The following is a 27,414-nucleotide window of genomic DNA, read 5'->3' on the forward strand; positions in this document are numbered from 1 at the left end:
AATTTTTTTTTTTTTTTTTTTTTTTTTTTTTTTTTTTTTTTTTTCTTTTTTTTTTTTTGGCCTTTGAACCATAACAACTACAATATTTTTCCATCCCTGTGACTGTCTACCTGTGGCTACAAAAGTCCAAAAGCTTCTTCCTGCCTTCAACGATTTCATCAATGAAATCATCAAGTTGGCAAACAATATTCTCAGCTCCAGATCTCAGCACCCCAAAACAGGCTCTCAAATTCTCAACCCTTTCTCTAATTCCAATCTCTGTTTCCCATTCCACTACTCCCTGCGACCCCATCCCTACCCATCCCTCCAATTCCGCCCTCAATTCCTCCATCGCCATCTTCGACCTCCTAAACTCGTACAGCAAAATCCCAGGCCTCCCGTTCATCTGACCGATTTCTCCGGCGACTCTCTGCTGCAATCTCGCCGTCGATATCATAAAAGCTGAACCGAAAAACAGACACCCTTCATACCCTCCTCTTACAAAATTCGATTCTGGCCAACAGTAAACCAGTCCGTAGAGTAAGATCATGAGGAGGAGTGAGCTCACATTTCTCATTGCGTACAGAACTCCCCTGAATCCATTGAATCCGTTAAGCTTTGATTCGATCGATACTTTTTCATCGAATCTTAGAGAGAGAGGTTGAATTCTTGCTTCCATCAGTGCCCGATTCTCCTCCTCCAATCCCACCGCTTCCCGTCGACACCCTGATATTGCTCTAATCACCTGTATTTCAAAAGGTCGGAATCTCTTAGATTATGAACCCAATGCTTCCAAACAAAACAAAATAAAACAAACTAACACACGATGAAAATTTAGATTGGGATTGGTATTGGGATTTTTGAAATGGACCTGGCGAGAAACTTGTGAACTCAGATGGCGATGAGTATCGAGAGAGGAAGTGATATTGAACCCAGCAGAGTAGAAATTTTCGATGCCAGAAATGCCTGATTTGAGGACATGACAGGCGTCCCACAGCTTGGAACTCTCATCCATGTACTCATCCAACCACTTCTCCCCCACAGGCAAATGAAGCTTTTGGACAAGGAGTGTCAATTGGGAATGAAATGATCGGAGAAGTGAAAGAACCCTTTGAAGGAATTGGATTGACATGAAATTATTTGAAAGGTATACCCGTTCTAGATCATCGATCCCTCGAGTCAGAAAGGTATAAAAGCCATTGACAGAGTTGGTGGAGGAGGGATCCATTGTGACCTTGTGGCAAGGAGAGAGAGAGAGAGAGAGAGAGAGGACAGAGAGAGGAAGGGGGGGGGNAGAGGGGGGAGAAATTGATATTAAGAAGGCTGGTATTTAAATTGAAGAAGCATCGAGAAATTAAAAGGAAGGAGTGGGAAGAATGGGAATTAGAAATCCAATTCTATATCTTTTTAGAAGCTCAGGTTTCTAAGGTTGAAAAGGATTGTTGGGAGCAATGATGGGTGTTTCCTATAGGGGGGAAAGGATGATTGGTAATATGCCATTTTCATTGTTAAATGGGCAGAAAGAAAGAGAACCCAAAAAATATTCTAAAATTATCAGAAAATAATTAAATTTATAAAACAGTATGTGAATTTTTGCAGAAGAAGAGGAAAATAAAAACCCCAAAAAGTTAATAGAGAGAAAAAAAAAAAAAATAGAAAAAAGAATCACCTAAACTAAAGTGTTAGCCCATAGGACCACAAATTTCCCATGAACTCCCATCCAATTTCTCCCTTTTACCCTCTCTCCTTTAAAGTAGCTCCCATTTATCACTCTTACATACATAAAGTTGGGAGAGACATAGATAGAAAGAGAATAGGTGTGACAAAACTTTTTTTTTTTAAAATTTTTATTTTTAACTTGTACCTATCTAATTTGATTCAAGTATTAGTACAGTATCTAGTTAATATAGTAAGAAACTCTTGAATGTTCTAAGAACATCGTTTGAAAATTGTGAAAAAAAAGTTGCCAATGGTACTCTAATTAAGAGGTTTATTCTTGTTTTGCATTTTTTCCCACCCTCGAGCAAGTGACTTTTGCTTCTTTAATCTCCAATCTTCCATTCCATTGAAATTTGTGTGTTTGCGAGAAGGAGAGAAGGGGAGGTTGTTCTTATTTATTTTTATTTTTTTTTGATAATCCTAGATTTTCTTTTATTTACTTTCATTGATTTTTTCAAAAGAGTGAAGTTGGAATGATGAGGTTCCTTGTATATAATAATGCATTTTTCGAAACTTTCTACTGTGCTGAATCATTCTTTTTAGGTCTCAATTTTTTTTTATAAATATTTTTATTGCCCTTTATTCTTTGAGGGGCAAAATGGACATGCTCATCTCCCCAAGTCTTCTAGCCCACTTCCTTCCCCTCAACTAATGTTTTTAATATATTTTATTTTATCCCACAATATAAAGTTGCATTAACCTTCCCAACTTTTTTCTAAATTTATTTGTTTCCTTCCAATTTGAATTTAAGTATTCAAATTTAAAAAATCCGAAACAAATGTCTCTGTATTCACAACTAATCTTAGTAGTTTTCACTGTTTGATTCCCATCTTGTTATTTTGTCAAAAAGTTTTATTTTTTCCAGTGAAATAAAAATCCATTTTTTTCCCATCTTATTATTTATCTACTTTTGTGAAAAAATAAAATATTAAAATTATTATTTGATTTTAAATTATATGGTCCAAATTTTATTTTCAATTTGGGAGAGAGAAATAGAGAGATCCCATTCACAAAGAAGCCCATAACTTTGGTAGGTCTTAACTGCGACCTATCAACTGCAAATCTACAAATGAAATTTCATGGGTACGATCAGATGGGTCCCAGTATTTGTTCTTCCTTCACTCCCAATAACTCAATTTATTCAATTAACTGCAGTTATATCTTCAGAGATTCCCTTATGTTTTCCTTTTTTTTACTTCTTAGAATTATTCCCATAATAAATTTGTTTTCCTTCCAATTCTTAGGACTGTGGACCTTGATATCTTAACCCTATAGGTATTAGCAAACAAATAAAAAAAGAAAAGAGAAAAAAAAAAGAGTGTATAAATTAATTCATAAGAATTAATAAAAGGAGTGGCGGAGTTGAGTGCTCGTGGGGTTTTGAAGAATGGGACGTGTTTAGAGTATGTTGGTCTTTTGAGATTGTCATTGGAAAGTGAATTATAAATAAAGTAGGCAAGCTTGCATTATTTAAGGGCATTGATTTGGGCACCCCTCCCCTTCTCTTCTCCCTTTCGAGCACCTCTTCTCCAAAATTACTCCATAACCCTCCTTGTCTTTTATGCTTTGTACTTCACTCCTCTTTTATAGAATTTTTAGTATTTTCCATGAGTATATATATCCTTAGGTCTTCTTTTCCATGAGAAAAAGGTTTCCTTTTCTTTTTTCACCTTGTAATTAATTGACCCACTTTAACATTAAATTTTAAAATCGATATTAAGCTTTGTCTTTCCTTAAGATTTGTGCTTAGCTATGAGTATTTTTTTTATAAAAAATATATAAATTATGAGTAGTCTTATGGTTGGATGGAACTATTTTTGTGATTACTTGATTACCCTTCTTGTCCTTTATACTTTATGATATTAAAATTTTGTGGTTAGTTATGAGCTTTTTGTGTGGTTGGATAAGACTCTTTTTGTGGTTATTGGCCTTTGGATCGTACTGGATTAGTTGCGTTATAAATTTTGTTATTGAATTTTGGCAGTTTTTTTTTTTTTTTTTTTTTTTTTTTTTTTTTTATTGCAATAATTGTAGTCAAATNAAAGTGAGAAGAGGTGTTGATCTTACTATTGAAGTGAAATGGAATCAATTAAAAAACTTAGACACTAGAATAGGATTCAAAACAAAAACACATATCTCTATCTTTGATTGAGATGGAATCGTTTTTTAAGGCATCTGATTTAAATAACACACCATTTTAGTGAAGAAACCAAAAACCCCACTTAAATGCATCCAAATTCTGCCTACTTAGATTGAGGTAGCTGAGGATTTAGGATCTGCAAAATGGTAAAGGGTTGCTTGGTTATAATAGGTAAAGGTGGGATACCTATCTTTTATTATACTTTTTTATTTTCATTTATATCTATAATCATTGGATACCTCTCTTATAAATAATACAAAAGATATTTAAAAAAAGGGCCACTACTTAGGACCAATACAATTCAAGTATAAAACTCCAAACAAAATATAGGGTATCTTATATTATTAGTCTGAAGATAGTTTTAGTGGTTGTGAGATCCCACATTGATAAGAGAAGGGAATGAGTGTTAGTGCAGACGCTTGGCTTCGAAGGGGGTGGATTGTGAGATCTCGGTTGGATAGGGGAACAGAACATTCTTTATAAATGTGTGGAAATCTTTCCCTAATTAACATGTTTTAAAAAACTTGAAGAGAGGCCCAAACATACATTATCTACTAGCAACGAACTGGGGCGGTTACAGTGGTCAAGATTTTTTTTTTTGTTTTGGACAAGAAGTCAAAAGTTCGAATTCTTAGAAAATCTTTGGTTCCTTTAAAACTTCAAAATTGATTGGTTAGACCCAGGCTGTTTTTAAAAATAAATTTGAAAAAAGGAAGCCGGAAGTGCAAAGTGTTTGCATTGAATGAGAGTGGGAAGTCATAGGAAGGGCCTCAAATTGTGAATTGGGGTCCAGGATGGAAGTAAAAGTAAGCAAAATGGATGGCTAGATTTGAGTGGCAAGATCGCTTTCATCATCATCACTGTGGTTAGCCCTTAGGAGAGAAGTCCCTATGGGGAAAAGAATGTTTCACTTTCTTCTTAATGGCCTTAGATGGATACAACTGGATGGTCCATAGCCCCTCAATACATTGAAAATGATTCCAAGGAATATTTTCTTCGCTTACAAAACTTACATAAGTGGGACATCCTTACTTATTCATAATTTATCTCCATTACACTATTACCCTTTCAATCTTATATCACACATACTTACATTTGGTTGCCTCCAATTTTTATTTATTTATTTTTAATTTTATAGATAGAAATTCTATTATTTTTAAATTCATAATTCTTTTTTTTTTTTTTTTGAGATTCGATACATCATCTATTTTATTATAAAACTAATCAAAATCTTTTCATTTTCTCATTAATTAAATAACTATATGTATTAAAAATTAACAATGTACAAAATAATTTACATTTTTTAGTTGAGTATTGTTGGGAGAGGAGTCCTGTGTTGATTAAGAGGTTGATCATAGGTTTATAAGTAAGGAACACTATCTTCATTGATATGAAGATTTTTTAAGAAACCAAAAGTAAAACTATGAAAGTTTATGCTCGAAAAGTTTGATAAGCCTAGTCTTCATGGGTGGCTTACCAAATATTAATCCCATAATAATTTCCATTTTATTATACTTCCCTTTTATTTTTTCCTAAATTGTTTAATAAGTAAGTTCTATTTTAGATATAGGTCGACTATTTACTTTGACAAAAAAAAAACACATTTAAATTATATTTGGGTCTAAAAAAATGATACAATTTCAAATATGGTATTATATAATTTCTAAACTTTAAATAAGATATTATTTTAGTCAATGCCATTAACTTTTCCTTAATCATTTAACAAAAAATTGGACTTTATTTCCAATTATTTGACTTCAAGTGGTCATTTTATTTCAACATAATGGTATAAATGAATGGAAGAGCCTAAGATTTCCAAAAATTAACAATAAATAAATAAGTAAGATTTTTTTTTTTTTTTTTTTTTTTTTTTTTTTTTTTTTTTTTTTTTTTTTTTTNAAAAAAAATGAATTAAAATGATGTTTTGGGGGGTTAAAGGCAGTGGTTGGGTTAGTGTGAAGCAAAATAAGGAGGATCTAACATCAAATCCTATCCTATAGGAAATTGATGGCAATCTTAGCTATAAAAATCATTACCAATTATTATATCAAAGTTTCCTCTCCATTCAAAAAAGATTTAGCTGTCTAAGAAAATTACCAAATTTCAGTACATAAGAATGTCACATCCTTCCAACCAACCAACCCCAAAAAAAAAAAAAAAACACAAATCTTATCCTTTAAGGTTTATGGATTGAACGAAGTGTCTGTTGCTATAACAGCTCAAGTTTGTCGTTAGTAGATATTGTCGTTTTGGTCCTTTATGTATTGTCATTCAGTCTCATGCTGTTAAACGCGTTTGTTGGGAAGAGATTTCCTCACTCTTATATAAGGAATGTTTCGTTCTATTCCCCAACCAATACGGGATCTCACAGCTCTTTTTGTGAGAATAAATGGCTCGATTTCTTTGAAAGAGATGTGGGTATAGAATTCTCAAATACATATCAAAATTTCCTCTTAATATTGTAGAATATGTCTAGTCTAGGTCATTTCTTATGTACCCATCTTTTCTGAGCCTTTGAGAAATTCATTATCCGAAAACCACACTCCGAAGAATTCCTACTAGACATGATAGTTAGTTGTTCATCCCAAGCAAAAGCATGCAAGCTCGTGAGTTCTTAGCCTTTAAATCTTCTTCTCTAAGGTGGAGGTGTACTTCGAAGTTTGCCTGGATGGCATTTGGGTCACCTCGAGCTTAGTCATACGTCATCAACCAAAATATTAGAAGTTCGAGCTTATTTAACTCTTAAAAAATGATCTATTTTTTTCCTTAAATCTAACCACCTTATATTTAAAAAAAAAAAAATCAAAGAAAAATACAAACCAATCATATCTAAGTAAATTGGTTTAACTTTTCATGACAAAATAAAATAATTATAATGTAAAAATCTAAATATAAAACATAAAATCAATCCAAGATTTTTAATATGATTAAAGATCCAACTTGGAAAAGCAAAATAATAATAATAATAATAATAATAAATTGTAAAATAAGGTTGGATAAATGTGCAGAAGATTGGCCTCCTTCCCAACCAAAGAAAAAGGGTAAAAATTGAAATTCACCCGTTGGGTAAACAGGTAAAAAGGAAGTAAAAAATGAAAAGCGACACGTGGCGTGTCATTAAGGCTAAACAAGCCTCCCTTTCTCAATTGACATTTGACCCCACCTTATATTTATTCTAAACTTTTTAATTTAGAATTTAAGCCACTTACTCATTTAGATAAGAACTAGATATTTATTCATAAATAATTATAAAAATATCTCTCCCTATCTTTTTTTTTTTTTTTTTTTTTTTTTACAAATAAATATTTTTATTATTATTATTATTTATTATAGTATGACCAAAGATGGATGGACAGACATAGTTTGAAGCAATTATGCTTCACTTATATTTGGAAATTTAAATTTTAATATAGTTGGCATAACGTGTGGGCTATATATATATATATATATATATATATATATATATATATATATATATATATATATATATATATATATATATATATATATATATATATATATATATAAATTATTTTTTGAATTATCGATTGATTCTATTTTTCAAAAAATTAGAATCAAACCAAGTCACTCAGACCGATGTGAGATATTGGTTTGTAAATGTAACGATATTTTCCATTCCACTGCTAGCCGTTATTATGTGCTTTGACCCGGTCTCACCGTTTTAAAATGCGTATTTTAGGGAGATAGTTTCCACACTCTTGAAATGTTTTGTTCCTCTCCAACCGAGTGTTCTCTTGGTAAAAGTACAATACACTGTTCTGTGAAAATTACGAAATGAGACCTAAAGATTTCATTAAAACGAAAAAGAGAATACGTTGGGTTGAGTTAGGTCGGGTTTGGTTTAGAATGAGCTTTGCTTTTATGAGTGATAATGGGTCAACTACTTTCAAACTAACACACTTCAACTCATTATGAAACTAAAAGCCAAAAAAGTTATCCATTTTTAAGTCAATTCTACTATTATTATTTCAAAGGGTAAATTTATTATTTTTATTGAAAAGACTAAATTACCCTTTTGACTAAACGTTGATGGGTTTTTTTTTAAATTTTAAAATAGTTTAAAAAAAAAAAAAAAAAGCCACTTTGATGGTTCATGATTCCTCCCCACTCCTATAAGTACCTTTTAGTTTTTGCTCTGTCTTCCTTACCCCAAATTAGGAACCCTTCTATTCTTTTATATATATATATATATATATATAATGTATTATTTATTTATTTATATAAAAATTATAAAAATTAAAAAAAAACAAAAAAAAAAACATCTCCACTTTTGTTTGAAAATCAAAGCAACAAAAAGAAACGGAAGCATGATGAAAAAGAAAGGAAGGGTTGTTGTGTTGTTAATCTTATATTATAAGTGGAGAGAATCTTTCATTTTCTAACTACTTTCTTCTTTAAACATAATACTTTCTCAAAACAATCATACCATATAACCTACCTAAACTACTTTCCCTATTTATTGGGTGTCGGGTAAAACTAGTCAAATCAGTCATAATTGCTGAGATGAAGAGAGAAACAATACTAGTAAGAATGTTGAGTCCCAAATGGAGTAGATTATAAGATGAACAGTGCTAGTAAGAACGCTGAGCCCCAAATAGGGTAGATTATAAGATCGCACCTCGATTTGAGGGGGGAATGAGTGCCAACAAAAATGTTGGGCCCTGAAGGGAGGTGGATTGTGAGATCTCACATTGGTTGAAGAGAGGAGCGTTGAGCCTTGAAGGAGGGTAGATTATGAGATTCTACATTGATTGGAGAGTGGAGCATTAAGCCTTGAAGAGGGTAGATTGTGAGATCTTACATTGATTGGAGGAGGGGAATGAGGGCCCGTGAGAATGCTGGACGTTGAAAAGAGGTGGATGGTAAGATCTCACATTGGTTGGAGAGGGGAGCGTTGAGCCTTGAAAGGGGTAGATTGTGAGATACCACATTGACTGGAGAGGGGAACTAGTACCAACGGGACGTTGGACCTAGAAGCGGTAGCTTCTTAGATCTCAAATCGATTGGAGAGTGTAACGCTCATAGAGGTGATATTTTTGTTTTTGTTTTTAAAATTTTTGTATGAATTTGACAGATGACAAGGCTGTTGATTCTGACTCTTTGTGCGTTTCCCCAACTCATCAATCTTCTCAGTCATTTTTGTGCATGCCAAACATTTATGATGAATTTTTAGACGACTTTAATCGAAGGAATGATGATTTGCATAGCCCCCCTCCCTAATATTCTAGGCCCCTCCTTCCCCCAAATACCTTATTTTATTGCCTTCAAACCCAAAACCCATCACTGTTTTAATCATTTAACTATGTTCCACTAATCATAGGCCTTGCAGAAACCCACTGCTCAGTGCCCACATCAGTTTTTTTTTTCTAATGAACTCCAACTCTGCGCACCAGCTGTTCGACGAAATGCCTCAAAGAACTATTTTGCAGTCAAGGCTGGTTTTTCAACCAAGTTTGTGGGCTATGGGATGCGGATGGTCCAAGATGTTGTACACAGCTTCATTACAGCAACTACTTTTGGTGTATGCCAAATTGTCAAGTGAGTTTTCTTGTTCTTTTTCTTTTTATAAATGAAAAAAAGGTTATGGAGTCCAACTACAAAATTGGGTGATGGGTCAGAGCCGAGGGTGGAATGAGTAGAAGGAATCATAAACCGTACAAAAAAGTAGGCTGTTTGAACTTGGAAACCCATTAAATCTTTTGCTTTTGTTAGGCTGTTTGTAGGGCCAGATTATGAGAGGTTTCTGTTTCTGATTTGGAGTGGCTGAGGGCTTGAAGGGCGTAGGCCCAGAGGAGAGCCGCAAGCAATCATTGCTTGTTTTGGATGCTGCGGCTGAGAGGCTGTGTTCTTTCTGTTCTGAGTTTGATGGACTTTCATGGTGGGAAGAAGACATAAAAGAAAAGAAAAAGTTGGTTTTAGTTTAAATGCCACTGATCAAAAGGTGATTGCCGGCGCAGCAATTGCATAACTATGAATTTAAAGGGGGAAAAGTAGAAAACCTCATATTGTTTAATGGGTTTAATGTTTGATGCTCAAATTATTGATCTAATGATGATATATTTTAGAACGTCCGAATCATTGGTAATGCAACAAGTTCGAGAAACTGCAAGTTGAATCAAAAGTTTGAGAGTGTAGTTATAGCATCGTTCATGGTGTACGAAATTTGAAATTGTGTCGGAGTGTCGAATTGTATGCTAAAAGAACAAAGTATGCACGATGCGATTGGGGGTCGGGTGGGTGGGTTGCTTTAGGGAGTGAGTGATGAGCAATGGAATGGATAGATATTAATATGGTTTGTGGGGTTTGGCATGTGCTCCCTTTACTTTGAAAATAAGGGAAAAAAAAAAAAAGAAAAGGATAAGAACTATGAGATCGTTAGTTGGGGAGTAGAACGAAGCATTGTAAGGACATTGGACTTCGAAGGGTCAGTTGGGGAGTAGAATGAAGCATTGTGAGGACGTTGGATTCCGTAGGGTCAGTTGGGGAGTAGAATGAAGTATAGTAAGGACGTTGGACTTTGAAGGGTCAGTTGGAGAGTATAATGAAGCATTGTAAGGACGTTGGGCCCGGAAAAGGGGTGGATTGTGAAAACCCACTTCGATTGGTGAGAAAAACGAAACATTCTTTATAACGATTTGGAAACCTTTCCCGAGCGAAAAACGTTTAGGGGACAAATTGTTTTAATTGTAGTGTTATGTAGGTTAATGGTTGGTCTTTTTGGTATGGGCCGCCATGTCTGAAAAATCAAAGCTGACAGTTTTCTTTTCTACAAAAACCCAGCCCAAAGTGTCAGATAAGTTTTCTTTTTTCTTTTTTTCAGCGGCAGCCGGATTAGGCTGCGCCGCTGCCATCCGCCGCACAAAGTAGCCCACCGCCGCCCACTTCTCCAATCATTATTACCACAACGTCTCTCTCTCTCTAAAGGTGTTTTGTAAGTAAATGCGTTCGTACATATTTGGTTTTTATTTTAATTACATATACATTTCTAATTTATGTCAATAGATTTATAGATTATTAAATCAATCTGAAATGAAATCATATTATTAAGATAATGATTAATTCTTATCTATTCAATTGAATTATATTTAGATTTACCCATTAATGATTTTATTTAAATGAGAAAGAAAAAGTTGTGAAATGGGTTTGTATAATACAATTATAAAATATACTTTCACTAATTAAAAAATATTTATATAAATATAATTGGTTCAACTTTTTCAAAATTTAACATTTCATCTTGTAAAATGAATGAGATGATAAATTTCTTGGTTAATAAATTGAAAAATGAGAAAAAGATTCCATGGAAGTTAGATAGCAAGAGCTTAATCGAATTGATTGGGTCATGTAGGAACATGGTTTAAGTCTACCCATTTGTTGGGATGCCTCGGTTTCATACATCACTGCATTTCCACTTGACACTTATCATCATCTCGTCGTGACTTTATCTTGAATTCTCAAAATTTTTGTCGCTCCATCTCTGCAGTGGCAAAGAACTGCTCTTGCAATTGGGTCATTACGGTTACGGATTGGATGTCTAATAAGGTAGTAATGATAGTATCTTATACCTAAATCGGTGGTTCACTTTTTCTAAGTAATGGAGAAGAGGACCGAAACATGCTACTGAAAAACTCTAATTTTCCCAAGAGTGGAATGATTTAGATATATTAAAACTTTAGAATAAACTTGAAAATTATTTATAGGTTAAATTACCAATTGAATTCTTCAAATCTGCATCTATTTGGCCATCTCAAAAAGCTTGCATAAATGAAATCTTTAACCCAATTGTGCCCTTTATCACGTGTATAAAACAGAAGTGAAATGGAGAGTGAGTTCTTCCAATGCCCTCCATAAAATGGTATGAATCAAAAGCCTAGTTGAAATGGGAAGTTTTAGGAGATACATTTACAACATGGTGCTTGCATTACGACAACAAATCCAATGCTTTTATATCAACCTGAAAAACGGCGTTGCATAATTAGTGTTCGTCTACTCTAGCAGTAGCAGTTGCAGGTTGATCGGTCGGTTTCTCAGAGTTGGTTGTGGGGGAATTCTTCTTACCTGGACCTTTTGATACTTTTACTCTTGCTGGTCTTAGAAGACGTTCTCCGAGAAGAAACCCGCGTCGTAATTCTTGAATGATGATCCCTTCCTTGATCTCCTGCGACTCCTCTCGAGCTACAGCTTCATGTAACTGCAACCAAAGAAATATTTTACCATCATTTGTAAAAAGATAGTCATCTCTTATTATTAGGAACCATAAACCTCCACAATGGTAAGAAATTGTCCACTTTGAAAGTAAAATTCTCATGGTTTTGCTTTTGGTTTCTCCAAAAGATCTCGTACCAATGGAGATGCATTCCTTACTCATAAACTCATGATTAATCCCTTAATTAGCGGACGTGAGACTCTTCTCCCAACAATACTCAACACTTGCTACTCATCAGACAAATTAAATTCCAATTATCGATATACTCGACATGAATTACTTGCAAAGAACGCCCACCCAAGTATAAAGAATGAGAAAATAAATACGTTTTATGTTCTAATCTTCCTAGTAACAGTAAGAAAAACTAGCAAGCATGAAGAACAAGCAACAATCAAACAGACACTTTTGTAGATTGAAATGAAGGTATCAAATTTTAGACAAGATTTTGACTTACTGAGGGATCAAATGGCCTTCCTACAGCGGCAACAGCAGAGATGCGCCAGCTCCTCAACACCTCCACAAATTGTTTGTATATACCCTGGTAGCTTACATCAATTTTCTTCTCCTTGTCAGTTTGAGGAACAATTTGTTGTCTGGCTTTCTCAAAACTGTCGATCATTGGTAATAGACTCTCAATAACCTCTTTTTGGGCATTGTTCTTCACGGTAAGTTTTTCTTTTTCTGATCTTTTCCTAAAATTATCAAAATCAGCTTGTAAACGTATATAGTTCTCTTTTCCAGATGTTATCTCGGCCGACGTATCCGACACTTTCTGAAATAACCCGTCCTTCTCCCTTTCGAAATTTTTTAGTTTCGCTTCAACTTTAGAAATAGTCTTTTGATTTCCATCAAGAAACGCTTCACGGTATACGTTGATGAGGGCCTGTAAACTCAATCCATGAAGCTCATCTCCTGCCTTATTCTCATATTTTCCATCATCCTCTTCTGTATTTACCTTTTTTCATGGGAGGGACAACCAACAACATCGAGTAAGCGAATTAAAAAAAAATAGTAACTAACTTCATCATCCTGCAATGAATTGAACATCTAAAACAGATCTCTGAGTAAGTTGTAAAATAACAAATCATATAAGCAAAAGGGATTCAAGTAGATTAGTGTGCTAAATCCCTTCAACCATTGAGATGCTACTTATAACTTTTAAGCCTAGCAAGAAAATGAAGAGTATGCATACCATAAAGGGAAGAACTTAATGAGAATCCTCCAAAAACTTCCACAGATGCTTTCTATTTCATTTCTCCCTTACTTTCTTGAGTTGAGATAAATATTTTCAAACAACTAGAGTAAGCTATACTTGCACACTTATTTCACTTACAAAGTACAAGAAAAAAGAAAATGGAATCCTTACTCTAAAGAAAGTGCAGATATGTGTTATTAGTTCAGACATAATATAATTCAGGAATGTAGGAGTGAGATCCCACGTCGGTTTGGAGGAGAACGAAGCATTCATTATAAGGGTGTGGGAACCTTTCCCTAGCAGACACGGTTTAAAAACCTTGAAGGAAAGCAAGAAAGGAAAACCCCAAAGAGGACAATATCTGCTAGCGGTGGGCCTAGATCATCACAAATGGTATCAGAGCTAGACACGAGCAATGTGCCAGCGAGAAGGCTGAGCCTCCAAGGGGGGTGGACACAAGACAATGTGCCAGCAAGGACGCTGAGGGGTGGATTGTGAGATCACACATCGGTTGGAGAGCAGAACGAAACAGAACATTATTTGCTAGTGGTGGGCTAGTGCCGTTACAGAAGGTGTTTGAGTTTTTTTTGGATGGCAACCAAACCTTCCATTTAAGGAATGCCAAATTTTGACACAAAAATCGACTTAAACCACCAGCTTATCAAAACCACCAGTCTTTTCTATCTAGAAAATGAAGAACTCTTTCACCTCAAAATTCAGTAATCTAATCAGTGTCACTATGGGTTGGCCATAGCAGCAAAGATCACCATCCAGCACTGAGAAAATAGGAATTCGAAGTTCCAAAAATGCATTTAAAGAGCCCGTACAATAAACACGCAGTATAAGCGAACATTTCCATCTCAAACAATCGCAACTCAAATCCAGCAAAACACCACACGCAAAAGACTAAAATAACAACACGACAGAGAAATAAAAGTACGCAGAATTTCGAAAAACGATAACAACAAGAACTGTAAGCAATCAAAGCAACCAATAAAAGGAGAGTTCAACGTACATTGGGAACAGAATCTTGAGCAGAAAAACACGGTAAGAATGAACGTCTAACCGGAAAAGAATGGGAGGCTGGAGAGAAACTTAATAATGGGTAAGAAAGACGAGAGCGATGGCGAGGATTATGAAGAAAACAAAGAGACGGTGTAACAAGGGACGTGGATTCTATGGCTCTGGAGGAAGTAGAAGCGCGAGGAGAGAAGAGAGTGTAATTAGAGAGAGCCAAAGCCGCCATTGACACAAATTACGAAGAGAAGATGAAGCTCAAACTCAGTGAAGGAATGCCTCCAGTTCTTAGCCTTCGTCTTCTTCTTCCTTCTCTGAGTTTCTGGACATTTCGTTTTAGTTGAGCCCTAGGCCCGAATTCCGACCCGACCCGACCCGAGTTATTGGAGAACGCTAAACAAATTCTACACTCTTATTTAGAATTTTAAAATCTAGTTTTTCCTTTCTATGCATAATTTTTATTATTATTATTATTATTTATTTTTTATGGAGAGAGTCGAGTCAAAACTCGGTTTAAATCTTAATTCAATATTATGAAACCAGAATTTGAGAATCAGGTGCGAAAGAGATTAGAGGTAACTCAAAACCTTATTCGAATTCGATATCGATCTCGGATGACGCGGTTAAAAGATTCAGAGGGTAATCTAACTAAGGTAAGGAGATTCGTATTGCAGCTACTCCACTCCGTCGTGGTCTCATGAATTGAACTTCGCACTAGTACTTCTTAAATGACTAGGATAGGATCTCAACGATAAGCGACTATGTTCTTCAACGATTAAATTCTCTACAACGATAATGAACTGCTACTCAACACTTTTCCCACCAAGCCCATCAAGAGAATTAGCTCTTCGGCAAATCATGTCTCAACCATCCACACTAAAGAAAAGGCCTAAAAATGGTTCAACAATCTCCAAAGCTTACGAACATCTCAAGCAAACTCAGCAACAGAGTATCAGCAAAAATTCAGAATCCAAGACCTTTGAGGCCATCAAACCAAACACGAACTATCATTGACAAACTATCTACTGCCAATGTTCATATTGTAGTCAGCTTCCTGCCTGCCGTGGCCCAAGTACCTAGGACAACAGGGAAAACAAAATAGTCCATCAACATCAACACATACATTTAGATATGAATTGCCTTTTCATGCAGGCCAAACATGAATTTTAAGTGTTTGAAATGACTAGCCATCTAAATAAACACTGATTATCATATCATTATAGGGCACTATCAAACATTTCATTCTACTCAACTTCTGCTCTTTTGCATATTATTAGAAGAATACACTTCTCTGTACTAATATTTGACAAGTGTAACACTTCGTAACAGCTCAAGCCCACTGCTAGTAGATATTATATACTTTGGCCTGTTACGGATCATCGTCAACCTCGTGGTTTTAAAACGCGTATGTTAGGGAAAGATTTCCACACCCTTATAAGAAATGTTTCGTTCCCCTCTCCAACCGACGTGGGATCTCACAATTCACCCCTCTTGGGGGTCTAGCATCCTCGATGCACACCGCCCGGTATTTAGCTCTGATACCATTTGAAACAGCACAGGCCCATCGCTAGCAGATATTGTCTACTTTGACCCATTACGTATCGCTGTCAGCCTCACTGTTTTAAAACGTGTATGCTAGAGAGAGGTTTCTACACATTTATAAGGAATGTTTCGTTCCCCTCCCCTCTCCAAACAACATAGAATCTCGCAACAAGACAAACTCGACAACCATTTGATAGAGTTTAATGAAAGAGGCATGCAAAGGGCAAAAAGAATGTAAATATGTTAGACTAGAAGAATTAGTATCATAGTAAGTAACAAAGAATAATATTCGACATCACCATATATACTTTGACCTATTCATGAAGTGTCTAATTTCTGTTCATATGACTTCAAAATTCAAAACGAACACTTGTGTTCACAAAATTCAGCAATGCCAAAGTATAAAGGATATGAGACATGCGTACCTGTACAGCTACTTCCTTCTACACCCAGCTCCCAGTCTAACACACGACAAGAAAGTTTGTACGGATCAAAGAAGATCATGCGGACTGATTAGGATTCTTGCCACCATCATTAGTGCTAACACCATTTTCAACAGGCGGATTCATATAGATGACTTGACCAAACAACTGAATTGAATTTACTCCAGCTTTAGCTGAGTTGCAGCAGTTCTGGTTCTCAGCAGTTCCTGTGGCAAAGGAAAGAACACTAGCCTGACTATCAGGCGACAAGGTATCAAACTGCACACTACCAATAAGGAGGTCAGTAGACACCATTTGCATTGTCTTCGCAGCATTCAGCTCGCTCATGGAACTTTCATCACATGTTAGTGAAGTAATTTCTTTACATGGGTTGAATAACCTAGATTCACAGAATAACTTTTGCCTGGCTCCCTGCATGCAAGCAGGAAAAGAGTTGAGATTCAACAATGATGGGTTGAATTGTTCCATTGTTGAATCAACGAAATTCATCAGAGGTGAAAACAGCTCTGCTTCACCATTCAGCATCCCAGATTTCGGGAGACCTCTAAATTTCTTTGCTGGGTGAAGAGGAGGTTGTATTGGAGGAGTGGGCGTAGCCAGTTCAACTTCCCAAGGGCTCACATACTTAGCACTCTGCAGAGCATCAATTTCATCCCATGTAACCTAAGACATACGAAAAAGGCAATAACATGAAAACAACAACAATAATAATAATAGCAAATGCTGGTAAAGAGAAAGCAACAGATAGAGCAGAGATAGCCAAAGTTCCAAGTTTTGCACTTGCAGAGAAGTCATCCCGTTTGCGTTCTTTTATTGGCCAAGAGCATTTTTGTCAGATCAACCATACTAATACAAAACACCCAGCAACTGAAACAAACGCCAAATTATCCAACACCAAATAATCCCCGGGCTGCTGCTTACATGATACATGTTCATCATTGAGAGGAAAGATACTCACCTAAGTCACAACTCCAGTTCTTTAACTTAGAATTAGGATAACCTTGCAGACTACTTCTTAATAAGAAAAGAGATATTGTGTAATAAACCAAGCTCACCACTAGTAGATATTGTCTGATTTGATAGGTTACTTATTGTCGTTAGTCTCACGGTTTTAAAATATAGAGAGAGGTTTCCACACTCTTACAAGGAATGTTTCGTTCCCCTCTCCAACCGATGTGGGATCTCACAATCCACCCCCTTTGGGGGTTGAGTGTCCTCGCTGACACACTGCTTGATGTCTGACTCTAATACCATTTGTAACCGTCCAAACCCACTGCTAGCAGTTATTGTCCATTTTGGCCTGTTACGTATCGCCATCAACCTCATGGTTTTAAAACGAGTCTAATAGAAAGAGATTTCCACACTTTTATAAGGAATGTTTTGTTCCCCAACCAAGGTGGGATCTCACGTATGGTTAAAAATGTCAGCATATTTCAAGGGGGAACCAACAGACCATCCCTAATGAAATTACCTAGAGTGAGTGACTCTACTACTTCTTTCGTTTCTTTGTGTTTTTTTTTTTCTCTCCCTCGATAAGAAACAGAGAATTCAATATAAATCCTAAAAGTATGTGTATAACGTCATAGATCCAATCCAATTTCTCATACCTGATTTGTCAAGTTGAGATTAAAAACATAAACTAAATACAAGCAAAACGATCAATAAACTCAGACAACCAAACGAAGCAAGATTCAATACACATTCAAAAGTAGATATGATAGCTGCTACGCATACGGAATTAGAGACAAAGGTCTACCTCAAGCATACGCCATGGAGAACCCATCCAAGGTCCGTGCTCAGGAACAGATGCTGAGGTTACAGTCCCTTGATACCATGTCATCTTCGAATACTCGGTCTCCATGGCCATTTTCACTCTTGTTCCAGAATACCACTGATAATTCTTTGATTCATTCACCTTCTCGACTTGAACAACAAATTCCGACCGACCAGCCCTAGGATAATAAACCAACTCGAATGGCTTAAATTGCGCGGCCAATTCCGCAGCATTGGCAACTGCCTCGGCCGGCAGCTTCCCAATATTCCTCCGGGAGAAAACTTTTGTTCCTCCATCGCCAGAACAATTCTTCTCCAAACTGCATCTTGCTCCACCATTCTGGCTATTCCACCGGCCACCGCCTGCGATAGCCCTTGTGATAGAGGTTGAGGCACGACGAATGCCAACGAACATATCCCCTCTAAGATTCTTCGCGAAAACGACGGAATCACCGGCAATCAGCTTCTTATGATTAACGAACTTACTCCACCCAGTAGTGAGCAAATGCCGCCTCGGCGTCCCACGGTAAATGTGACGAAAATTCCAAACAACTCCATGAACATCAGTAATCGACAAAGTCTGCACCGGCGGATCAGCCCGGTAATTCAAGGGAGGAAAAACAGAATCCGCACAGCACCGCGGCACAGAAAATCCACCGCCATTATTAGCATCAGAAGACGTAAGAATCTTAGCAAACGACTCAATCTTATTCCTCTCCCCGCCATTATCATCACAACGACCAAATCGGGAAACCAGAACAGACTCATCCTGACCAGACCGAATGGGATGAAGATTCAACTTAATGCAGACCTCATCAGAAAGAGAATCGGCATGAAAATCAGTGCTAGTAACGAGACATTTAGTGGCGGGATTAGAAAGAACAGACTGAGAAAGTGATGGTATGTATGTAGCTTGCTCGACATGTCCTTGTACGAAATAGTAAACCTCAGAACCGACAGTGTGAGTATGGACAGACTTGCCGGCAAAAGCCTGCCAAAGTTGTCGGTTCATGCTGCCAGAATCGGACCGGCGGTGATCGAACAGTAGAAGGAAGAACAGGAAATTCTTCTTAGGACAAGAAAAAGAAAAGAGAACAAAGACTGCAAGGAATTGAGATTGAAAAGAAAGAAGAAAAAAAGAGAAGTGAAATGGAAATTGTTGTCAGTTAGGGTTTGTTCTTGATCTTATAGGAGAATCTGAGAGAGATATCTGTGAAGAACTTTGACTGTCTCCATCTTCTTCTTCCTCTTCCTCTACTCTCTCTCTTCAAAATGTCCGTGATCTTTTAGAGAGAGAGAGAGAGAATGGCCCATTGGGTCGGAGAAACAGGAACCGGCAAGGAGAGAAGAACAGACTTACGTAACAGAACGCCTCGAAAATCGAGTTGAAATTACGGTTTTGCCCCGACAGTTACTGAATGTCTGTATTTTTGTTATCTGTGCTTTGTGAAAACGCTATTTTCCACTCTTCCCGCGGATTTTCTTGCTTTTTCAAAATAATAATAATAATAAATTAATTAGCTTCTAATATTTAATTTTAAAAAATTCAGTATTGATTTTTTTTTTTTTAAATTGTATTTTCAAGATACATAATAATTATTAGATAAGATTAGTGTTAAAAGAAAAAAAGAAATATTGTCCATTTTTATTGTAAAATGATATATATCTCAATTTTTATTTATATTGTATATTTTTCAAAATTTCAAATTAATTCTCTAACGTTCAATTAATTTAATATTAATTTATTTTTCAAGGAATTAAAATTAAATTAACTAAACTTTAATTTACTACTTAACAATTCCATTATAATTTGTTGAAACTAATTTCAATTTTAGAAAAATTGAGCCACATGAAATTAAAAATTTATATCACTCTATTAAAACTTTAATCTTAATTAATTTAAATATATATATATAGCGCTTACTTTAATATAAAATTTTAGATCGGCCCTCGAACCTTCCCTAACTTTTCCTAGCATTTCTTTAATAGGCGCATTTTAAAATATCGAGAAGAAACTTGAAAGGAAAAGTGCAAAAAAGACAACATCTACCACCTGAACGTAAGGTTATAATAGTGAGTGGACTATTACAGGAAGCACACAGTATCGTCGTTCACACACAGCGGATACCATCGGAACAAGGAAATGAGAAAGACAGACGGCATAGAACACGCCAACAAGGAACAAAACAAGCTGATCCAACGACAACAACACTTATTATTCCAGACAAGACAGTGACTTGCTCATGACTGCTAAAACTAGAACAGCAAGAGTAAAAACATTCTTACCCTTCTTCGGTCTCGGACTCGGACTCCGCGTTCTGGAGCCATTCGATGAATGGCTTTACATGATTCCAGATCGGAGAACTTTTGTTAGCACCAGCCACGCCCTTCAGGTACCACTCTAATACAAATTCCTCCTCGATCAGGTTGCTGTCGTATAGCGATTTCAGAACCAGAGCAACCTCCTTAGCAGCCTCCGAACTCGTATTGAGACAAAAAGATTCAATGGCACGCAATAGAGCTATCTGTGATCCCTCCAGAGCAACAGCTGCAGCCAAGAAGTTCTTCTTCTTCATCACCTCCTTTGAGAAACCTTTTCCAACGCCATCAAAAAGAGCCTCAACTAAGGCATTCACAATCTCCTGGGGAGTTCCAGAAAGTGATTCCAAAAATGATTTGAGGTTGGCAGCGGAGGAACCCTTCTTCAAATAATCTTTGATCTCGTTGACAAGAGCAACATGGGGAGACACTCCATTTCCATTCTTGTTTCCGTTGATCGAAGACTTCTCATGTTCAGAGGGCTTTTTAGACGACGTAGTTTCTTCGGTAGACAGCATGACCATATCAGCAGTGACCGCACTCAACTGCTCCTGAATACGCTGCTTAGCTGCTTCTAAAGATGTGTCCGTTTGCCACTGCACATCGTCATCGCCGTCATCGTCATCAGCTACTTCGTCTTTACCACTAGCATGGATAGGAACTGGGGAATGATCGTCATCCGAGCCATTATTCTTCTTCTTGCTTGGCACTTTCGTAACAGTTTCCTTTGAATTTCCACTAGTGCTTTTCTTCTTCACCGAATCCTTCTTTAGCTTCTTCTGCTCCTCATCAGCAGCCTCGCCCTCCTTAAGTCTTTCCTTCTCAGCCCGCCTCATAGCCTTCTTGTCTTTTGATCCCTTCTTCTGTTCAGGAGGATTCTTGAGAATAAATGTTGTGATTTTATCCCTCATGTCAACATCAGATATAAATCCACAGGCAGCACATTTCATGGTGATCATCTGCGTCTTCGTGATGATAATCTCCGTTTCGGGGTTACCACATCCATAGCATTGAACATACTTCTTGATAAAGTTCTCGAGCAGACCAGCCAGCTTGGCTGTATCATGTGCACCATTTACAAGAGAAGTCCCAGTTTTCTCATCGAATTTGGATTGTGCACCAAGCTCGCATCCAAAGTACTTGGTAGTGTAAGAAGCAGGCCTGCCCAAGGCTTTTGCGATTTCCACCATGTTAACCACATTAGTCTTAATGCCATTACCTCTACCTTCAATTTTAGTAACCATCCGAGGCATCTTATACCTATAGAAGGCATCGTCACGGTTTGAGGCACCAATATTCTGCAACGCCATGTTAAAACACAAAACGGCAGTACTGGTGAGAAAAGATAGATATCAGCAGTGGTATCTACAAGATGCCCTGTTGTTCTTTGAGCAGCTGGACAAAGCTACCACCCGCGGGCTGTTACTATGACCACCAGGCAACTCAAGATGCATGCAGCCAATAGTCTCAGCGCAGCTGTACTTTTTCCTAGACGTAGGACAATACTCTCCAAGCAATCCAATCGATGACAAAAAGAGAGTGGCCCGTTCAGACATAAAAGGAGTCTCAAACTTAACGCTCTCCACTTTGAACTACAGAACAGCAGACCAGATGGCCAACTTCCTGTGGATTAAGAACAAATAATTATTCTCGATTCTCATGAACTTAAACGTTGACAGTGAACATAAAACATCATCATTCAACCGCAAGTTAAAGTGCACAAATATCATTTAACAGCTGATTTCTACCTTTGGTATAGAAAACTGAACCGTACACAGCAGATATAATGATCTCAATGGAGTAATCTTTAAATGCAGCAATGAAAAGATAAAAAAAAAATGAATTGCAGTTCGCTTTAAATAAAGTTAGATTTTAGAAGATGAAAAAAATAACACAATCAGCCACAAAATATAAGTCAATCTACCTTAAAACTTGACAATCCATCCAATACACAACTGACGAGATTCAACGCATGAAAATACTAGATGGAGAATAATAAAATCGAATTCGCAGAGAAGATTCAATCAGCTTTACATGAATATCCAATCTACGGAGACAATCATAATTTTCAATTACGATCGCCGAGAGATGAAATAAAAAAGAACATCCAAAACAAACGAGAAACAGGCAACTAAATCCACAGATCTGAACACGACGCAGCAAGAAACTTACAATTTCCATCAGAAATCAATAATCGGAGAACCGATCGTGAGGATATCATTGAATCAAAGGTGTATCAACTTATATAATCAATTAGAACAAAACAAAAATAACAAACTCAAAGCATGAGTTGAAAATCTGAGGCCGATATAGAAACTAGAAACAATAATGAAGTTAGATTAACAAAAAAATTACAACAGAGGAAATTATTCTTACAGTGCTAGGTTGTCGTGATAAGAGAAGGAAAAACAAACTGATCCTGAAGCTCTCGCTCTTGATTTCGCGGTGACGAAGATGCCGATGGGATTCTGTTGGGCAGAAGGAACGCCTTTTATACACACTCAAATCAATGGTAGAAAGAAAACCCTACACGTCACCAATTAGGGCAACTTTAAAAAGATTTAAATATTTTCACTAACCGACCGGAGGCGCAATCAAACCCCAAACTTCGTCGTATTTACAACTTTGTCCTTCCCAGTCGCTATTACTATTGTCCTTTTATGATTCTCAATTATTGTGAAATAAATTTCAAAATTATGGTAGATCCCAATATGGTAATTTTGAGCAACCCGGAGGGTATAAATGGAAAATTGAAAATTTTAAAAATATTGGCGGGATTATCATAATTAGATGTGACTTCAGAAGTTACCATTTAAAACAAACGTTAAATTAAATAAAAACCGACCTTTTTCAATATAGCCCCTAAAATTTGAAGAAATTAAAATTAAAATTTATTTTTTAAAAAATACCTTTTTTTTACAATATCATTTATATAAATTGTTTTTTTTTAATTATTAAATATTAATATTTAAAATTTTTAATTTTACAAAATAGGACATTATTGCACCAAAATTTCATAAGCATTTTAAACATATTTATTATACAAAATAATTTATAATTTAAAACACATAGCTACCTCTTTTTTCAAAATTGTTTTAAGCATTTTGTTTTGTATCAAATTAATAAAAATTATGACTTCATATTAAATTAATAAAAATAAAAATATTCTTGAAATTTTAAAAAATTTAATTTCAATATATATAATATTTATACCGGATACCGTCCTTGCTTATTCTCTGTAAAAAGAAGTTCACGACCCGTAGGCCTTCTACCTCCACACGGCATTGTTTCGTCAGGCTTTTGCCCATTGCAAAAAATTCCCCACTGTTACCTCCCGTAAGAGTCTGGGTTGCGTCTCAATCCCGAGGAGCAAGTAAAAATAGAAAAACTCACATTAGGTTTAGAGATAATCAGGCTCGAACCGATGACTTCCGCCACGTCAAGGCGACACTATCGCTGAGTTATATCCCTTCCGGGCGGTCCGGGGGACCTCCTCGCCTCCATTTTTTTCGAGAATCCACACATCCCTTATCAGTATATCTATCTCTCAAGCACAAATTTAGGTTTTGTGTTTAGTTACCAACCGTTGAGGTTGGAACTCTGAACAGACTGTCGGTGATAAGCTAGAGGAAGTTGATTATGACGTCTTAAAAATTTCATTAATACCCCTTAATTTTAAAAAAAATTAAAAATAGTTTAGGTTATTATTTAAAATTTTAAAAGTAATATTTAACCCTTTATTTTTATTAGAAAATGCTTTCTTTATGAAAATTATGAATGGACACCTCATCTATAATTTTTAAACTTTTTAATGTTATTTTATAAATTATTTATAATATTTTTAAACTTTTTAATGTTATTTTATAAATTATTTAGGAGTGTTTTTAAAACGTCATATTAATTATAAGAGTATTTTAAAAAAAAAATTAAAATTAAATTAAAGATATTTTTAAAGTCTTTTTTATAAAAGATTTTAAGGTATAAATGGAAGTTTAATTAACTCGTTCCATACAAAAAGACAAATTTACCCTCATTTACTCAATCACCCAAGCACTTCTCATGTGACCACAGAGGACCGATTGTAACTGAAAACCTGTGCTCTTTCTTCTACAACAGCACTATTTTGTATTTCCCTGCAACCGTCATTTTTAAGCCAAAACGTGTCAAATTTGAAACGTGTCGTGTTTTCATTCGTCATATTTTAGATAGTATTGTTCTTACATGTTCCATCGACACGGTAAAAAAACTCTACGCGGTTTAAATTTTTACACCGCGATTCCAGCATTTCGCCGCGTCATTTGCTTAAGGCTTTCACTTTACTCTTCATTATTAAAAACCTTACGCTTCATTTACCGTTCGTCAGTTTTCATCTTCCTTTCCCATTTCTCTGATTTTCTCGAAAAAATCGAATCCATGGCGCGGTTTGTGGTTCTCTTTGCTCTCTGTGTGCTTCCCGCACTCATCGCCGCTACCCGCCCCGTCAGGACTCCGTTTGTTGTTCGTGGTAAAGTCTACTGTGATACTTGTCTTGCCGGCTTCGAAACCTCGGCCACTACCTACATTCCCGGTATCTTCTTTATCTTATACTTTATTGTTGTTGATCGTTGAATTCACCGATCTTTGCCGGATTTTGCTTTGATTTCGTTGTTTTTATGTGAGATGCGTAGTGGTTGATGAATGTGGATGTATTTTGTTATTGTCTGCTTCGTGTTCCTTCTAGATCTCTGTTGTAGTGAGAGGTACTGTTGTTTAGTGGCTTGCTTGCTAGTTTTATGGAGTATGAGATTGATTTGTTGTGGATTTGGTGTCTCGATCTTGACTACTGTCTGATGCCATGTGGAATAAGCCAGCGTTTAACTATATGGATTAATTTAGTCCTAATTCTCATTTTTGGTGCGTGTCTTTTTTAATCGAGGCCTGATCTGGCGCTTAAGTTAGTCAATGGCTCTTGCTGGTTGTGAGAAACGGGATTTATTTTTGTTTATTAAGACTTGGTTACTTTTTTCTCTATCTACATCGTGCACAGCTTTTATTTTAAGCATTAATTTTAAACATGTTCGCTTACACTAATATTCTTTCTATTGATTCTGTATTTAAAGTTTCTGATTCCATTTGACGTCGAGTGTCTATCTGGATAAACGTCTCTAATTCCATTCGAATTATTCCAGGTTTCTGTCTCGTGTTCCATCTGCTATGTGGAATCTGGATAGTGATTCTGTTTTCTCTTGTTCTTCTTCTTATGTGATTCTCTTTCTTTACGTAAGTTGTGTTCAAAATAACATCCACTGCTCACGATCCCCGTTTGCAGTCATTGTTTATGTCTTATTAGTGGAAGATTAAATAAGCCCAACCTATCAGTTTAAGCTCAAGATTTTAGGTCTTGAAATAATTTAAAATGGTTGTAGGGTAAAAGATTTTGGGTTTGACCCATTTAGTGTCTTCTTTTTTTCTTTTCTTCTCCATTTGTTAGTTCTTGGGCAAAATTTCTAGCCCATAATGGAGGAGACTAAGGTGCTTAGGATATCAACACCCAAATTGATTTCTAATTACTGAATTTTGTAAAATTAGGGAACCAAATAGAAACTTGAGCTAATTTCAAATAGAAAGGCAACTGAGATATAGCCCACATCCACCAAGGAGCTAACTAATCTTAATGTCTATCTTGCACAATATAATCAAACGCTCTGTCTTTTGCATCATGGCTAAGTGGGTTGGATTAATGTATTCTTGCATTAAATCATCACAAAATTCCTATCTTGATTTGGTTTAGGATATAAATTTAATCTACATAGTTATATATGTAGGTTATCTGATATTGTAGAGATTTGAGAGGTGCTTAGTTCACGGATATAAACTTATCTCTCAATTATGCAATTTCCTTGTAGGTGCTAAGGTCAAAATCGAATGCAAGAACAGGAACACCATGGAACTTCTCTACAGCCAAGAGGCCACAACAGACTCCACTGGTTCTTACTCACTCTTAGTCAACGAGGACCACGAGGACCAAGTTTGTGATGCTTTGCTAATCAGCAGCCCTGAGAAGGAGTGCTCGGCAGTATCTGAAGGCCGTGACCGTGCCCGTGTGATCCTCACCCGCTACAATGGTATTGCCTCAAACGACCGTTACGTCAATGCCATGGGTTTCGCAAGAAATGAAGCTTTGTCTGGCTGCAACCAAGTCCTCAGCCAATACCAGGACATCGAAGATTAGATCTGGCTTTAGTTCCAGCAATTACTTAGTTGTACTTCTGGAGGTATATTTATTCAGCTTATGCTAATACAGTCTATATACGCTTTATCTACATGGATACTTAAAAATGCTTAAAAATTGTTAGTAATGCTGTGTTTATTCACTTTATTATAATCCACACCCTACAAATAGTGTTTATAAACGTAGGCCTCCGAAAGTCCACTTTGTCAGCGAGTTACGGCCCATATCGGATAAGTTTGTGGGCCTGTGAGGCCCAACCCATTTTAAAAGCCCAATTAATAAATATTATATTAATTCTAATTTCAAATAAAGTTTTTTTTTTTTTTTTTTTTTTTTTTTACACCAAGTGCAAAATATCTATGCGTTGAATAAATAAATGAATTGCACGATATTTTCGAAGTTTCTAAATAGCGAACCTCTGAAATTGACCTTGATATTAATTGATTAGAGGTAGCTCAAAGCCCTATCCGTACTTGATCTTGGTCTCGGATGACGCAATTAGAAAATTTGGAGGGTAAGCTGCCACGGGTTCTCACCGTGAAATAATTGCTTAACAAATACCACATGAACCTCCCATAAATAATAAATCTATAAGGTTAAATGAATAATAATAATACCATATAAATTGGCTTAAATTCGAGTCAAAAAAGGCCAACTTTTGAGCTATTGGGGTAATTTTGACCGAACGGCTGCCCCCACCTTACCCGACTTGATCAGAAGAATATGAAAGGGCATGTTCTTGATCACACGTGTTCAGATACACCTACCCAATTTTTCATAGTCTACAATAATAATAATAATAATAATAATAATAATAATAATAATAATAATAATAATAATAATAATAAT

General features: G+C 36.0%; 6 protein-coding genes across 10 annotated transcripts in view; 2 read left to right on the forward strand and 4 right to left on the reverse strand.

Annotated features, from left to right (window-relative positions):
* Positions 1 to 10,799, forward strand: part of LOC111496507 — a 16,500-nt gene extending 5,701 nt beyond the window's left edge. The window contains exons 4-5 of one of the 3 annotated variants that reach the window (XR_002720466.1): positions 9,253 to 9,397; positions 9,572 to 10,312. Coding sequence is in view for 1 of the 3 variants with exons in the window: in XM_023146967.1 (XP_023002735.1) it covers positions 9,180 to 9,397; positions 10,680 to 10,726 (265 nt within the window). In the remaining 2 variants the exon portion in view is untranslated. Of the gene's footprint in view, positions 1 to 9,179; positions 10,313 to 10,679 lie in introns of those variants that run through there. The other 2 variants (XM_023146967.1, XR_002720465.1) reach the window with 2 other exon arrangements.
* LOC111496506 lies at positions 32 to 1,470 on the reverse strand. Its single transcript, XM_023146966.1, has 2 exons — positions 851 to 1,470; positions 32 to 724 (listed from the first exon to the last, which is right to left on the reverse strand). Exons 1-2 carry the CDS (start codon positions 1,205 to 1,207, stop codon positions 107 to 109), a joined length of 975 nt encoding a protein of 324 aa, XP_023002734.1. The 5' UTR covers positions 1,208 to 1,470; the 3' UTR covers positions 32 to 106.
* Positions 10,800 to 11,594: 795 nt separating the features above from the next.
* Positions 11,595 to 25,644, reverse strand: LOC111495941 (protein GrpE). Of its 2 annotated transcripts, none has more exons than XM_023146128.1 (4): positions 25,635 to 25,644; positions 14,276 to 14,599; positions 12,520 to 13,020; positions 11,595 to 12,050 (listed from the first exon to the last, which is right to left on the reverse strand). In XM_023146128.1, the coding sequence occupies exons 2-4, from the start codon at positions 14,504 to 14,506 to the stop codon at positions 11,835 to 11,837; spliced, it is 948 nt and encodes a 315-aa protein (XP_023001896.1). In that variant the 5' UTR covers positions 14,507 to 14,599; positions 25,635 to 25,644; the 3' UTR covers positions 11,595 to 11,834. The 2 variants fall into 2 exon arrangements, with proteins under 2 accessions (XP_023001896.1, XP_023001895.1); XM_023146127.1 differs by having other exon boundaries at positions 12,520 to 13,023.
* On the reverse strand, positions 15,087 to 19,332 carry LOC111495939 (auxin response factor 17-like). Its single transcript, XM_023146124.1, has 3 exons — positions 18,019 to 19,332; positions 16,245 to 16,925; positions 15,087 to 15,353 (listed from the first exon to the last, which is right to left on the reverse strand). The coding sequence occupies exons 1-2, from the start codon at positions 19,045 to 19,047 to the stop codon at positions 16,320 to 16,322; spliced, it is 1,635 nt and encodes a 544-aa protein (XP_023001892.1). The 5' UTR covers positions 19,048 to 19,332; the 3' UTR covers positions 15,087 to 15,353; positions 16,245 to 16,319.
* On the reverse strand, positions 20,083 to 22,891 carry LOC111495940 (probable eukaryotic translation initiation factor 5-1). 2 transcript variants are annotated; one of them, XM_023146125.1, is made up of 2 exons: positions 22,731 to 22,891; positions 20,083 to 21,977 (listed from the first exon to the last, which is right to left on the reverse strand). In XM_023146125.1, the coding sequence occupies exon 2, from the start codon at positions 21,662 to 21,664 to the stop codon at positions 20,318 to 20,320; it is 1,347 nt and encodes a 448-aa protein (XP_023001893.1). In that variant the 5' UTR covers positions 21,665 to 21,977; positions 22,731 to 22,891; the 3' UTR covers positions 20,083 to 20,317. The 2 variants fall into 2 exon arrangements, with proteins under 2 accessions (XP_023001893.1, XP_023001894.1); XM_023146126.1 differs by having other exon boundaries at positions 20,083 to 21,973; positions 22,731 to 22,865.
* LOC111495942 (pollen-specific protein C13-like) lies at positions 24,653 to 26,746 on the forward strand. Its single transcript, XM_023146129.1, has 2 exons — positions 24,653 to 24,921; positions 26,240 to 26,746. The coding sequence occupies exons 1-2, from the start codon at positions 24,768 to 24,770 to the stop codon at positions 26,563 to 26,565; spliced, it is 480 nt and encodes a 159-aa protein (XP_023001897.1). The 5' UTR covers positions 24,653 to 24,767; the 3' UTR covers positions 26,566 to 26,746.
* The last annotated feature ends 668 nt before the right edge of the window (positions 26,747 to 27,414 follow it).

Source organism: Cucurbita maxima, unplaced genomic scaffold, assembly GCF_002738345.1.
Source record: "Cucurbita maxima cultivar Rimu unplaced genomic scaffold, Cmax_1.0 Cma_Scf00022, whole genome shotgun sequence".
NCBI classification, from domain to species: Eukaryota; Viridiplantae; Streptophyta; class Magnoliopsida; order Cucurbitales; family Cucurbitaceae; genus Cucurbita; species Cucurbita maxima.

What these genes read in the sequence shown, in the direction of transcription:
- LOC111496506 (XM_023146966.1), bottom strand. Translation starts at nt 1,207, where the DNA reads ATGGATCCCTCCTCCACCAACTCTGTCAATGGCTTTTATACCTTTCTG. An exon ending in GTTCACAAGTTTCTCGCCAG is followed by an intron (nt 725 to 850) that starts GTCCATTTCAAA and finishes TTTGAAATACAG; the next exon opens with GTGATTAGAGCAATATCAGG.
- LOC111495941 (XM_023146127.1), bottom strand. Translation starts at nt 14,506, where the DNA reads ATGGCGGCTTTGGCTCTCTCTAATTACACTCTCTTCTCTCCTCGCGCT. An exon ending in CTCAAGATTCTGTTCCCAAT is followed by an intron (nt 13,024 to 14,275) that starts GTACGTTGAACT and finishes CTCCCATGAAAA; the next exon opens with AAGGTAAATACAGAAGAGGA. An exon ending in GAAGGCCATTTGATCCCTCA is followed by an intron (nt 12,051 to 12,519) that starts GTAAGTCAAAAT and finishes CTTTGGTTGCAG; the next exon opens with TTACATGAAGCTGTAGCTCG.
- LOC111495942 (XM_023146129.1), top strand. Translation starts at nt 24,768, where the DNA reads ATGGCGCGGTTTGTGGTTCTCTTTGCTCTCTGTGTGCTTCCCGCACTC. An exon ending in GGCCACTACCTACATTCCCG is followed by an intron (nt 24,922 to 26,239) that starts GTATCTTCTTTA and finishes ATTTCCTTGTAG; the next exon opens with GTGCTAAGGTCAAAATCGAA.
- LOC111495939 (XM_023146124.1), bottom strand. Translation starts at nt 19,047, where the DNA reads ATGAACCGACAACTTTGGCAGGCTTTTGCCGGCAAGTCTGTCCATACT. An exon ending in CTCCATGGCGTATGCTTGAG is followed by an intron (nt 16,926 to 18,018) that starts GTAGACCTTTGT and finishes CGTATGTCTTAG; the next exon opens with GTTACATGGGATGAAATTGA.
- LOC111495940 (XM_023146125.1), bottom strand. Translation starts at nt 21,664, where the DNA reads ATGGCGTTGCAGAATATTGGTGCCTCAAACCGTGACGATGCCTTCTAT.